This window comes from Electrophorus electricus, chromosome 2 (genome assembly GCF_041902795.1).
Source record: "Electrophorus electricus isolate QZ-2024a chromosome 2, ASM4190279v1, whole genome shotgun sequence".
Lineage (NCBI taxonomy): Eukaryota > Metazoa > Chordata > Actinopteri > Gymnotiformes > Gymnotidae > Electrophorus > Electrophorus electricus.
This window is the reverse complement of record NC_137498.1, coordinates 35,220,335-35,233,836: the sequence shown is the minus strand read 5'-3', so window position 1 is coordinate 35,233,836 and position 13,502 is coordinate 35,220,335. Positions and strand designations below refer to the sequence as shown.

Genomic DNA, 13,502 nt, shown 5'->3' with positions numbered 1-13,502 from the left:
TGGTACACGTCTAAGGCCAGAGTAAATACTGCATATACTGGGAATTCAACCAGAATATCTGGCCTATATGATGCAGTTTAGGCATCTTTAATGTGGACAATGTGTGCACAACCCATATGTCTCTGCACTGAGTATCTGTCTGTGAATATAGGTCATGTTTGGTAGTCATTCTTCTTGAGCTTCTTCCTATGGAAAGAATGCAGGAGTTTTAATGTTTTTTCTCAGGACTCCAGTTCTACTAATGCCATTACTGTAATGTCCCCCTATTAATCCATTTGATTCGGTGGAGGCACACTAAAGCTAGATGCATCAAAGCTAATGAGTCACAAAGCCAGGGCCCATCCCCCACAATTCCCTCTCTCTCTCTGACACACACGTGCACGCACACACACACACACACACACACACACACACACACACACACACACACACACACACACACACACACACACACACACACACATCTTTAGTTAGCAGATTAATCAGGTTGGCTTCTCAGCATTTAAATTACATTAGTGGTTACATGTACTCCATCTGATCACTTTTGTAAACATGAATGTTAGTCATGTATGGTTGCAGGATAGTCTGATTTTACATGGCCAATCATACATTACTTTTGAATATGTCTTTCCTAAAAGATAACATAATGACAAATGCAGTCCCTCTCCCAAGAGACTCCAGAGCTGGTTAAAATAGGACAGAGACAAAAGAAGGCGGCTTTAAATCATTTAGTTTAGTTTGGCAGTGGGAACACTTACACACAGCCTGGAAACTCACAACTGTTTGCTGAATATTTGAAATGTTTGAATGCTGATGTCTGATAGTACTGACAAATGACTGGATATCTTGGATGAATTAACAACATTAAATAACTGTGAATTTTAATCATTATGAAATTAATTTATTTATGTATTTATTTGGTAAAAGGAATTAATGGTTGAAATATCAGACATTTCAGTATGTTAAAATTGTGGGGAGATCAAATCTAGACTTGTCAAAATATCCTCTACAGGTACACCTCATTACATGTGTAGCTTAATCACCTGTGACTCATTGCCTTCAGTAAATGTTTCAATTATGCATCCTTTATATAGATTATGACTATGGGTGATGGGTGAGATGATACACTGTACAGCATCAAGGTGGCCAAAATGAGTAATCAGTTTTTTATCACATATTAATGTGTCAGTTCACTTGCTTATGGGCACCATTGTTTCTAATAACAATACATGTGTAACAAGAGGTGTCACTCAAAACAAACACATCCAATCCCATCATGAGGAAACAGGTTTAACATCAGCAATCCTTCAGACCGACAGAAATGTCCTGACTGAAACAAATCCATCTGTCACATTTAATCGATTATAACTGTGTTAATGTACTGTGATTTAAATGAGCAGGGATGACCCTTAGTGACCCTCTAGGTCACTAGAGAAGCTAGGACCAATAAATGCCCTTAGCTCTTTTGGACCATATTGCAAATTCTTCTGAATGGTAAATATGAGTTCTGGATGAATGCCCACCTTGTACAGAAAGTATATGATACAAATACAATTCAGTAATGTAATCTTCATATCGAGCCCATTTGGAGCTGCAGAAGGACAATTAGCCACTTAGAAACAGAACACCTGTTTCAGCACGATGATCTCACACTTGCCCTTCACAACATTCAATTCAGCAGGACAATTTAATGACGTGAAACATGCTGCAGATGATCCGCCAGCCAGGCAGGAGCCAAGTCTGCCCTGGGTCGTCATCACCTCAGCAGCAATTTCTTATTCATTCTGTGACTTATGATTCACACTGGCAACCAGTATGATGGAAAGTTCAGGCCAGGAGTGGCTGCTTTCCTAATGACTGCTTGTTTCTTAATATGAACTGTGAAACCATATAGAGAAGACCATCTTAGAGCATAATACAAAATAACTGTGCAAGATAAGCGTAGCTAATGCCAGACAGGTGCGCTTGAATAAAGCCCTCTGAAAAAGAAGAGGAAGCATATATAAGGGCAGTTAGATCTTTCAATCATCTGATGAACATTCAGCTGACCCTACTGTAACCCTAGCAGCTGCTATTAAAAGCCCGTAATTATCATTCTTCCTTAATAAGCACTTTCTACAGCTACAAAGATTCAATTCATTGGCATTTTTCATAGAACAAATCTCTGTCATTATTCAAAGCAATGGCAGGGCTTCTGAAGCTGGAGGTGGAAGAGTTCCCCTGTACTTGAGTCAAAATGATGAAAGTGTAATAACAGCACCATTTCCAGCTGGGTATGCTGAACATACAGGGATAACTCAAAGCAAGCATGAAATTGTGCCATTTATACTATGCTTAAGCAGATAAATTGTACTTCCTGTAACATTAATAAGTAGTACACTTATATATACAACATATTAATAGGCCACAATCTTTATGCTGTGGCACAATAAAGTGTTGTATGCTTTAGTCTACTTTTTATCATCAGGGCATAAACTGCAATCCTTTGCTCCACTATGCACTCTTTTAAGATTTGACCAACTCTATAAACTCTTAGGATGAAACATAAAAGATCACTGGCACATCAATACACTTAAATATATCCTCTTCCTATGACCTCAAGTCTCACAGCATGCTTAAGTAAATGTGTTTATATATTAAATGTCCATAAAGACTTAGGTTTACAAACTGATCAGATCAGTTTTGACTGAGCAGTGAGCTTACTCTGAAGGGGATGAAGAAGGATATTGGACAATTTTACCTCAGATATAAGTTGCTGAATAAACAATCACTGGTTTACGGGGAAAATCAAAAGGAATATTTTTATTCATAAATTCACAAACATATGTACTGTAATTGCAGTACACAGTAACTTAAAAATATGTAACCTTCACTGTAAATGTTGCCATGTAAATATCTGCAATATGGTCAAAATTAATCAATATGGTCACTAAATTTATTTATTTATTTATTAATATATTTTTTGATGCAAAAGCTTGGAATGAAATACAAATGTACATTATGGCCAGGTGGTCAGAGAGGGGCATGTATGACACCACCACCCCCAGGGCTTTTGTATGTGTGGGTCACAACAATATCTGACCTAAAATTGACAGCCTACTGCTTTATGCAGCTTAAAATACTCATCATACACTACCCAAACCTTGAAACAAACTGTAAAAAGTGTTTGTTACACAAACCCCCAAGGTCCACCGAGGGTGGTATAACAAACAAATCCAATTTTTAACAAAAGCAAAAGAAGTTAACCTTTACATTACTGAGACAAGAGTACAGCTAAAAATAAATTTACAGCAATTTACAGTGCAAAAAAGTAGAGACACATTGGAGATGCAATGAATAATATCAATAATCTACTATGAGAGTATTTATGGAAGAGAATTTAAAAAACTAGTGCATTGTGTGTGTTTATAGTGCTGTCTCATCTAATTAGGTAAGAATATGCCCATGAGTTCCATAAAGCAATGTGGCTATAAATGTATCAGGGGCTTTTCTGCTTTTTGCGCTGTGAGGGCATGTAGGTGAATGCAATCTTGCTCTGCTCTGCTCGCTGTTGTCTGGCCTGTAGCTCCTTCACCTCTGCCAGGACCTCCCTTGCCTCCTCCCAGGAGGAGAGAGCTTCCTGCAGCAGTCGTTCAGCTGTGGCCCTCCTGCTGTCCCAGTCTGGCGCATGGCTGAGAGGAGAGTCCATTCCCCTTGGCCCTTTCAAATGGGGTGAACTTGAAAGCCAGATACTGGGCGAATCTATGCCCTTTGCATGGGATGAAGCTGAGCCAGCAGAAAGTGGTGAGTCTGAGCCCTTGATGTGGGTCAAGTCAATGTATTTCATAAGGGGTGAGTTGGAATCCTTTGAATCAGGCGAATCAACACTCTTTGAATGGAATGCACCCTTGGAATGAGGGGACTTTGACGTCTTCCAAAGAGGAGAATCTTTTGCCTTCACACGGGGCGAACCCATCGTCTTTGAAGTGGGCGAGTCCCTGGCTTTAAGTTGCGGGGAAGAGTTTGTATTTTTCCCAAGAGCTGAGTTGTGGGAGTTAGAGCTCTTGGAATGTGGAGACTCTGAGCCCCTCAAATGTCGCAAACGTGGGGAGTCAACACCCCTCAGATGGGGCTGGGAGCCTATCTGGGTCCTGTGAGGTACCTGCTCCTGGATTTCAGCCAGTAGCTCCTGGGTCCGCTGTAGCCCCTGGGTGATCAAGTCCTCTAGGTGGTTTATGGGAGTCTGGAATAGCATGTCTGGGCATTTGAACCTATCGTTCTTGGTGGCCTGCCATTCTCCTCGGGACAGGGCATCATCCATGGAGCCACAGCGACTCCTTCCCTGAGCTAAGAGCTTCAAACCAGGCTGGGCGTGGTGTGTCTGGCTCTGGTGGCTCCAGAACAGCTCACTCCCACGGGGTAGGCTGTTGGTCTTCACCCCATCCTCTATGGAAGTTGCTCGGGGCCTGGAGACATCTGTATCAGCACGCCTCCTACCAGGAGCCAACAAGTCTAGTTTCCCACGATTGTCTTTGACCCACACAGCACGATCGTCCTCAAGCAATGTGCCATCCTCCTCATGCACCAGGTCCAAAGTCAGCGTTCCTTCTGAGGTTGTGGAGGCCTGTAGGTGAAGCATCGTTCTTGTAACCAATTAAATATGTCAATGCCCCAGATCCATTTTTGTCAAGTGCAAGATGATCAGTAAAAATGAGCACTTTATTACGCAATATTTCAGAGACACAGAATATTTTGGACAGACGTCCTTCATCAGCTGTGCCACCAAAACACTTGAAGGTGTTTCCACAGATATTCTCTTAAGGCTATCGGAACTCTAAACTGCTTCAGCTTTCACTGAAAGTACTACTCACAGATAAGAAATCAGATAAGAACAACAACTGATTTCTGACTGAGCTCAAAGTCACTACTGAAATGCCACCCACCACAGCCATGAGATGAGCCCGGGTGGGCAAGCGGCGCCGGAGGGGGATCTTGACACGGTCACGTGTAGGGTGAGCCAGAAGGCTCTCCTCATCAATTGTGACCTACACAATGAGGAATAATGAAAATGACAGTTAAAGTGGGAAAGGCTATTGCCATGGATGTAAGTCATTTCGTGGAAGCTTAAATTAATTCTAGATGTTTATTCTATAATCAACACTGCAAACACATGTCATGGTTCCATGCATAGAAGATGCCTTATATAGGAGATGCTCAATTCACAGTGTAAGAGTGACTCCATTTGTGGGGGGTTTTTCACACTTCACACGTTCATAGGAGAAAAGGCGTTAACATTACTCAGATTACAGTCAAACTAAGTTCACAGCTAACCTCTGAGTGTCATCTGGAAAAGAAGGCTGGTGCAGGTAGCTGGCAAAGAATATTACAACATCTTCTGTTGATGGATGGCTTTTTCTAAAATGAGGTCATTTACTGATAAATAAATAATGGAGAAAGCGATTTAGGCTTCCTTCATTGGATTTCTGTCTCTCGTAGAAGTCAAGTTTTATATATATGCTAATTTCTGCTTAACTTCAAAAAACACTATCAACTATCAAAAAAAAACAAAAAAACCCACATCCCTTTCAAAGAACCAAGGGACAATAGGTTTTACATTTTTCTGACAGATGCAGTGCTTTGTCATGTCCTCTAAAAGGATTACAAAGACAGAGCTTTCTGCTCCTATTAAGCTCTATCCCTCTAATGGTGCAAAAAGAATGCAAACCTACACACATGGGGAGGGTGGGAGCATGAGCAAGACCAGCAACCAATTGTGGATGCAAATACAAATATAAGAATAAAACAGCAAGGAACAAAGAGAAAGAGACAGAAGGGACTTCAGCTCACCTCATCCAGAATGCGGTTCTTGGCTCTGTTAATAGCAGTGTTAAGAACATTAATCCAGGACTCTTTTTCCTCTGGACTAACAGCCAAAAATACAAGATTGGGAGTCTAAGGAGAAGACAGTGAATGAGAATATTTCTACCTTAAGTCAAGTGTGCTTCTTTTTCTTAATACCCTATAGTATCAAGTAGGCAACTGTTTGTTTAATGCTGGCACTGATTAAAGAGGTTGAGAAAGAAAAAGAGGGGAATTATGATCTTGGATTTAAGCTTTACATGAAACACAAAACCACTCAAATTTTGCTGTAAAGCAACACATGCTCCCTAAACCTATGCTAAACAAACTAAAGTTGGCCACAGTCTACAGATGGCAGAACGAGGAAAAGGTATGTGGACAATGAAAAAATAAGTATTCTTAAACTTATGGCTCTCCCTCTTTTACTTTTATACAAACACATGCACACACACAAACGCACACACACTTATCTGGTCAATCTTGTCACTGTTTTCTCTACATGGGCAGTACTATATTTCACATTTAGCAGATATAGTATAAGAAAAACAGCAAAACAGCAAAGATTAAGCAAGTAATACAAAAATTATGGATCCTTAATCCATAAGGAGTAATCTTACAAGAAAACTGACTACTCTTACACAAACATGCACACACATGCACACACACACAAACGCACACACACACACACACACACACTCATCAGGTCAATCTTGTCACTGTTTTCTATATATGGGCAGTACTATATTTCACATTTAGGCAGATATAATATAAGCAAAAACAGCACCACAGCAAAAATTTAAAAGGTAATACAAAATTATGGATCCTTAATCCACAAGCAGTAATCTTAGAAGAAAACTGAATGGACAGATCCATTTGACTGATAGCAAGCTCACAGAGGCTGACACTTATATTAGCATGAGGGGCAAGATTGTGACAGACAGTCTAATACTGAAGCTTGTCTAAAGTACATTATGTATTTCCCTTCCACAGTTGATACTCATGACAGTAGCAGAGGAATTGGATTAGCACATGTAACTGCCAAAAAGAAATGACTGTACAAGAAACTGTATTTAAATTATTTGCCTCCAGCTATAGTACAGTTTCAGTTTCAGGGTGTAATCTTGTCTGTCTCATTTAGCTTTCATTTATGGATTTTCACTTGACTGGTGAGACTGAAAATGACTATCCAGGTAGTGCTTTATCAAAGAGTCAAACACTGACACTGATGGTATGGATGAGAGCCCTAAAATGAGTATGATCTGGAACTGTATTTCTAATGTGTCCTTTGCTCCTCTGCTCCTCCCCACATGTCTGTGGTGCACACCCTTGAGGACTCACCCGGAAGCCCGGCTGCTGGCAGCACAGGAGGGCAAACTTGCTGTGGTTCTTCTTGCTGTGGCTGTGGGCCTTGCATACCTCCTCTGAGCGCTCGTACTCCACCAGGTCAAACACTTCATGTGTCTTCCCATCATTCTTCATCTACAGAGAGAGTGTAAGTAAACAACAACCTCACAAGGCCACAAAGCAACAGTCACAAACAGTCCACCCCATGGGAAGATACAAGTTGTCACACGTGTGCAGAATAACTGACAGCTATCTGTGACCCTTCCACATGCTGAATGTTCTCCTGATGGTCGGCCACAGCAGGCTATACTGACTCGAGCCTGAGGGACACAGGTTAGCACTGTCGCTTTTAGCACTGGGCACACAATGTGACAATGAGTGTTCAAAGCTCAGTCCATGCAGATACCACTGCAACTGAAGTGATGACTGCTGCAAAAATCTCATCTTACACATAATGACTGGTATGATTGCCTTTCAATGTCCTTTTGGCAGGAGTTAACTAAATACCGAACAACATCCACATGATCATTAAGTATTGCATATGAATGCAAACAGTAAACTTTTGCATCATGGAGATCTATCTGTTACACTTTTTTTTCTAGTAAATGTTTATACCTAATTTGAACACTTAGAAATTTTATGTAAAATTCAATGTTACGATAAAGTTGTTAAATTCAGTGTTAGTGCAAAGCAGTGTTGCTGCAAGCGGTCATTAGGCTCCAGACAATGGCAAGCAGAAGGTCTGAACTGTTTTCAGTTGGTCCAATCTCTCTTTCTTTTATTTTGCCTGTGACCCATCTGGGAAAATGGCTCATTTAAACACAGGTCAATTCTAATTAAGCCTGTCTGAGTCCAAAAAAATGGAGCACTTCACTGAGCCCGACAGAGGGATCATATGTTATTCCCTTCTGGCACTATAGTTCCCAGAGGACCACAGATCACAGCAGTTCACTGCAAGATAGAAAGAAAAACTGTGTGGAATATGCGGTATCAGTGGCTTCTCTGTGTGTCAGTCTGACTATAGTGATCTTACAGCCTCAGCAATGGTAAATGGGCTGATACAGCTCACTGGGTTGGAATTCTATATTGTTGCTAGGCATTCACCATAGCAACAGACCTGAGCAACAAAGGAATGAACTGTCAGAGAGCCAGTGCAAGTGAAAAAAGATCAAAGCAATGAGAGTTCATAGAGTGTAATAACAAACAGCAAGCACAAGCATGCCAATCTGGTCCTCAGTAATAGGCAGATACTAAACATACTCAGCAGAAATACAATATGATGAAAATGAAAACAGGATAAATATATATATATATATATATATATATATATATATATATATATATATATATATATATATATATATGGACATGTAAAACGTACTCCATATATGCTCAGTACTAGTGTATGTAACCTCATTTCTAGTTAACTGTCCTCCTGGGGTCACATAGTTAAGTGTGTGATCACAGTGACAGAGAATGAGTGAGCTAATGGTAATATGGGGCAAATGACCCCTGGAGGAACATGCCTGGCCTCTCTCCACCACATCAATATTTCATTGCCCTGCTGGTGGCCCAAGCATGGGGCCATCCTGCTCCCAGGATTAACCACCTCCAAAAATAACCCACTAACTATCCAACCCACTCTAACCAACAGTGGCACCTTTAGGCTCACATAAGATGCATAAAGTGTGTTATGAATTTTGCATTCACTGTATAAATGCATTGCACCCATTCTCAGAAAGCAGCACTCAAAATACCAGACGACTTCTTTGGGGATGAAGTATGACTGTAAGACTTGGCTGCTTATTAAAGGTGCATATTACCAGTAGTGCACTAATGAGCTTTAAGACACAGCACTAGAAAAGAAGGCATGAGCTCTGTGTCATGAACATGGCTGTTTTACAACATACTACTCATTCTAAGTGCCAAGGAACAAGGCAATTGAACAGTGTACATAGAGCCTTGACGAGGAAACCATAAAGGAAATTTTGAGTAGTGTGGCTTCAAACAGTAGTCAACGTGAAGTGAATACTATACACTAATGTGCTCAGAAGTTTTGTTTCTACACAAAGTAGATTAGAATTAAAGACAGAAAAAGGATTTGGAAAATCCATTGATTCATTGCACATCATATTCTTAAATCTGGTTGGCAGCATTGTTTTTGGGCCAACCTTGCTTTCTCAAAATAAAGAAATCAAAATTAACATCATTAAAGTAATGGAGATATGTAATTCTTTCAGGCTTACATCACTGTAAATAACGGACAGTGTTATGCAAACTGAAAGACCGTGGTTCAGTGCATGGTTCAGACCGAGGTTCAGTGATTACTCTGCTGTTGCAGCAGATTCATTTTCATCTATAATAAACCTTACTTAGATCAGTCTTGTATTTTCATGAAACAAAAATATCACAGTCATAAGACCGTGTAGTACAAGCTGGGATTCCAGTCTGATGAGTGTGAACATACATCCCACTGCATGGATATTGAATGCAGGAAGCTATTCTCCATACGACAGTGTTGTAAACTGAAATCATCAGCCCACCTACTTTAAGATACATAAATTATTCACAATATACATAAATAAAGCATTTGAGCGTAAACACTTGAATAATTTAAAACGTTCAACTTTCCCCACAAATAATACAAACTTTTCATGATGCAGAGGACAAGTAAGAATAGAGAACCCATTTTATTAGCCTTTTCTGTACATAATTTACAATGAATAGAAATTTAGGTATTGTGGTTACTTTCACTGACATCATCTTGGCAGGCAGGACTGTGTGAAAAAGTGTTAGAATGTAGTGCTCTGCAGCATATCCTGCCACTCTGTTACCTGCTCCAGGACCCCCAACACTCCCTCCAGGATCCACTGGCACCTGAGGCAAGCACAACTCTGCGCATGATGCAACCTGCTGACACCATCTCTGCTCACTGTAAAAATAACTGCCTGCCTGACAACATCTCTGCCCGAGATGTTGCTAGTGAAAGCTAATATATAACATGCATTGACTTAACTCGCTAGTGCTAGAATTTGATTTCAATTAGAGATCCAGTAGGTGCCCTTATTAATCTGTCTATTGATTTCTTGTTCTGTCTGTCTGTCTGTGGGCATTATACTAGCTAAATTACCTCAGTAATAGTGCTACACAAACTAAGGCTATTCCTCGTTTTGCCATTCTGACTAAAAGCAATGACAGCAATCTCTACTGCTAACTGGTTTTTAGGATGAAAATCCCAAGGAAAATCTCTCATTGCAGTTCCCTGAGTGTTCTTGTCTATCCTTTTATTCAGTGTTACACAGAGCTGAATGCATGAATGAGTGACCAACATTGAGTCCAGTTTGATTTTGAAAGGAGCAGCACACCCACAAATGCATTCATCAACAGTAGCATACAGCCTATTCTATGGGTTGGAAATATATTACTCAGCTTAGAGAGGCAGGAAAGTATCTCTACTTCCTCATGAAGAAACAAACCTATTTCACTAATATCTGCATAATAACGAGTGGATGCAGCCTCCAGTTTTTATTTTGAACCATCAACATGCTATCAATTAATCTTTTATTGAAATATTGGAATCGGAAGGTGGTTTACAACAAACTGCTTAATGTATTCATGTGTGTGTATTCGTGTGTGTTTGTGTGTGTGTGTGTGTGTGTGTGTGTGTGTGTGTGTGTGTGTGTGTGTGTGTGTGTTGAGAGTGTCTTGGTTTTGCATTTGGAGGCTTGGACATCTTCAGGCACATAAAGAGATGCAGCTGCATCTTTATCTTCTAATGTGTGTAATAGCAATTGTCCTTCATCCAAAAGGTTGCAGCTGAGTGATGGAGGGGTGCGCCATTCAGCAGCAGTTTTTAATGCAATTTCGGTTATGGAATAGAGGGGGTGTATTAACATATTCCACCTTCCTGCTTCCTGAAGTGACGGAACTGCAAAACTAGCAGGGCTTCAGGCTAGGACATGAGACAGCTGTTGCACTTCTGCACAAATTCCTGTCATTCATTTGCTCATCCGGGTTTCATTTTTTAAAATTGCAGTAACAAATATATGTAAACTGTAAAAGTAAATTTAAAAATAAATTCCTATTACCTTCCAATTTACTTTCTATATTTATTAGTGGAAAGGGGAAACGTTTGAAGCAACTAGTCAACCTTAAAACCTTAACTATGTATTTTAGTCCACAACCTTAAATATGGAAAGGGAAAATAGGCCTACAGAGTACTAAACTGCAATTATCAGATTTAGTTTTTTTTTAAATATGAACCAAATATTTAGAGCATGTATCTATTTTTTTCAGTAAAAACGAATAAGGGTTATTTTTAATGCTACCCAACATGACTAAAAATGTAAGGAGCCAATCATATTCCACCATGACACCATGACAATTTCCAGTAGATGGCAAATTCCAGGAGCATATAAGACAATTTCAAGTTACGGTTTTTAATAAATCCAAAGTTATTATTATGTATCTTAAAGTTAAAATTTAAATTTTAAAGAACTTAACTCACCTCTTTCTCAAAAATATACAAATGGTCCCCCTTAAGCATCACAAACCGATTTCTCCATATTTCCCTGAAAATCCCTTTGCCACAAAACTTGCGAATCCAGCCTATTTTATCAGGCTGCGATGACAGTTGGTTGGCATCTTGAAGACCCTGCGTGTATAGAGAGTAAGACCGTTAATGCGGCGCCTATCTTAGGTTACATAACAGACGGAGTGAAGTGCGGAAAGAAAACCCGGTCTTGCACAGACAACATGGTAAATTAATATTTTTAGATACCTGTATGACAAGCGATGCAGATTACATAATGGAACATAGTTGCTATTAGTTATTAGTTGCTATTAATTACTTTAAGGGTGTGGCCAATTAGCCTAAACACTCTATCCTAAAAACAAAAGCAATATTACCTGTTCTGATCGCCCTTACAAAAAGCGCCCATACATGTATGCTCAAAAGCATACAAAAACCATTCCGATTCCACATTAAATAAAAATCAAGACAAAGGAATAGGCAAAACCAACTTGCAGATTTACGAAAGTGGCATAGCCTATAAAAATGTTACAAATATGCCACGGTCATAGAAATATTTAATAAACCGCATTAACATGCAGTAAAGCATTATGCACAATATTTAGGCCAGCACACATATTTTAAAAGTGCGCCGCTGTATTGTTAGAGCGGCATATATTTATTCAAAATGTACACCTCACCCTTTTGACCAGATGTCTTCTCTTCATGTTGAACGTGCTATGTGAGACTTTTCTTATCATCTAGTCCACAAATTGCTCCCGATTTTCTGACAAAAATAAATTTTGCTGTTGGGTGTGCTGTTCTGGACCTCTTCGGTTTTTTACGAGTTTCTATCTACCTGCCTGCTACCGTGCTGACGAACGTTTGGAAGCATGCATTACCGGTCGGGAAAGAGCTCGTTCTCAGAGCTAGATAGCTTGACGGTGCCTATTACTGAGGATTTGCAAAACGCGGGCATAGTCTCTCCATTGGCTTGGGTGGCTCCCCGACAGATGCTAAGAGTTGCAGTGAATCAGACTGAGGAGTACTCCGCTTTGAAGAGCTCCACTGCTCCATTTACTGAACCGACACGGCTGCCTCTGTGATGTCACGGATGAATATTGAGGTTGAATGAGTGTAGCTACTTACGTCCTTAAGTTAACACAATAGCCCATATCGTTTTTTGTTTGCTTGTTTTTGTTCAGTGATTTACCTAGTAATCTATCTCCATGATTAAATAGTTAAAATAATAAACTATTTTGTTTGGTGGGTATATCTTAGCTGCAAAATATCTATTGTATATTGCAATGATTTTATATGTTAAAAGAAAATATGTCTATATTCTTTAATCATTGTCATAACCTTTCAGTTAATTAGCTATTTAATGTCTTCCTAACCTACAGGATTCCAAAATTCACCTCTCCATAGTCTGATACACAAATATTTTCACATGCACCATTACACAGTAGAACTGAGTTTAGTATTTAGTGTTATGATCCTCTATTAGAGGTACAAAAAAAAAATGCTCAGTCGAGAATCTTATCTTGGGCTTACAACACTTGAGCCTTATGTCACAACAAACGTGTGAGCTCGTAGCACTTGAGTGCTTGATATGAAAGACAGCTGGCTTGAGCTTAAAACCACTAGCAATTTCCACATTATAACCACTTCATAAGCTTTTTGATTCCTCAATGATTTAAGAAAAATAAGTGATAAAGGTTTATTAAATAAAGTAAGAATATGAAAATTGACTGTATGAAAAATTCCAACTTATAGATTTTTTTTCAGTTTAATTTTAGAACATAGTGAT

At 39.5% G+C, this 13,502-nt stretch overlaps 1 protein-coding gene across 2 annotated transcripts; it reads right to left on the bottom strand.

The window, feature by feature from the left end:
* Positions 1-431: 431 nt before the first annotated feature.
* Positions 432-13,378, bottom strand: plekho1a (pleckstrin homology domain containing, family O member 1a). Of its 2 annotated transcripts, none has more exons than XM_027026145.3 (6): positions 12,394-13,378; positions 11,690-11,836; positions 7,177-7,317; positions 5,827-5,931; positions 4,923-5,024; positions 432-4,603 (listed from the first exon to the last, which is right to left on the bottom strand). In XM_027026145.3, the coding sequence occupies exons 1-6, from the start codon at positions 12,451-12,453 to the stop codon at positions 3,479-3,481; spliced, it is 1,680 nt and encodes a 559-aa protein (XP_026881946.2). In that variant the 5' UTR covers positions 12,454-13,378; the 3' UTR covers positions 432-3,478. The 2 variants fall into 2 exon arrangements, with proteins under 2 accessions (XP_026881946.2, XP_081557236.1); XM_081701110.1 differs by having other exon boundaries at positions 5,827-5,851.
* Positions 13,379-13,502: the final 124 nt, after the last annotated feature.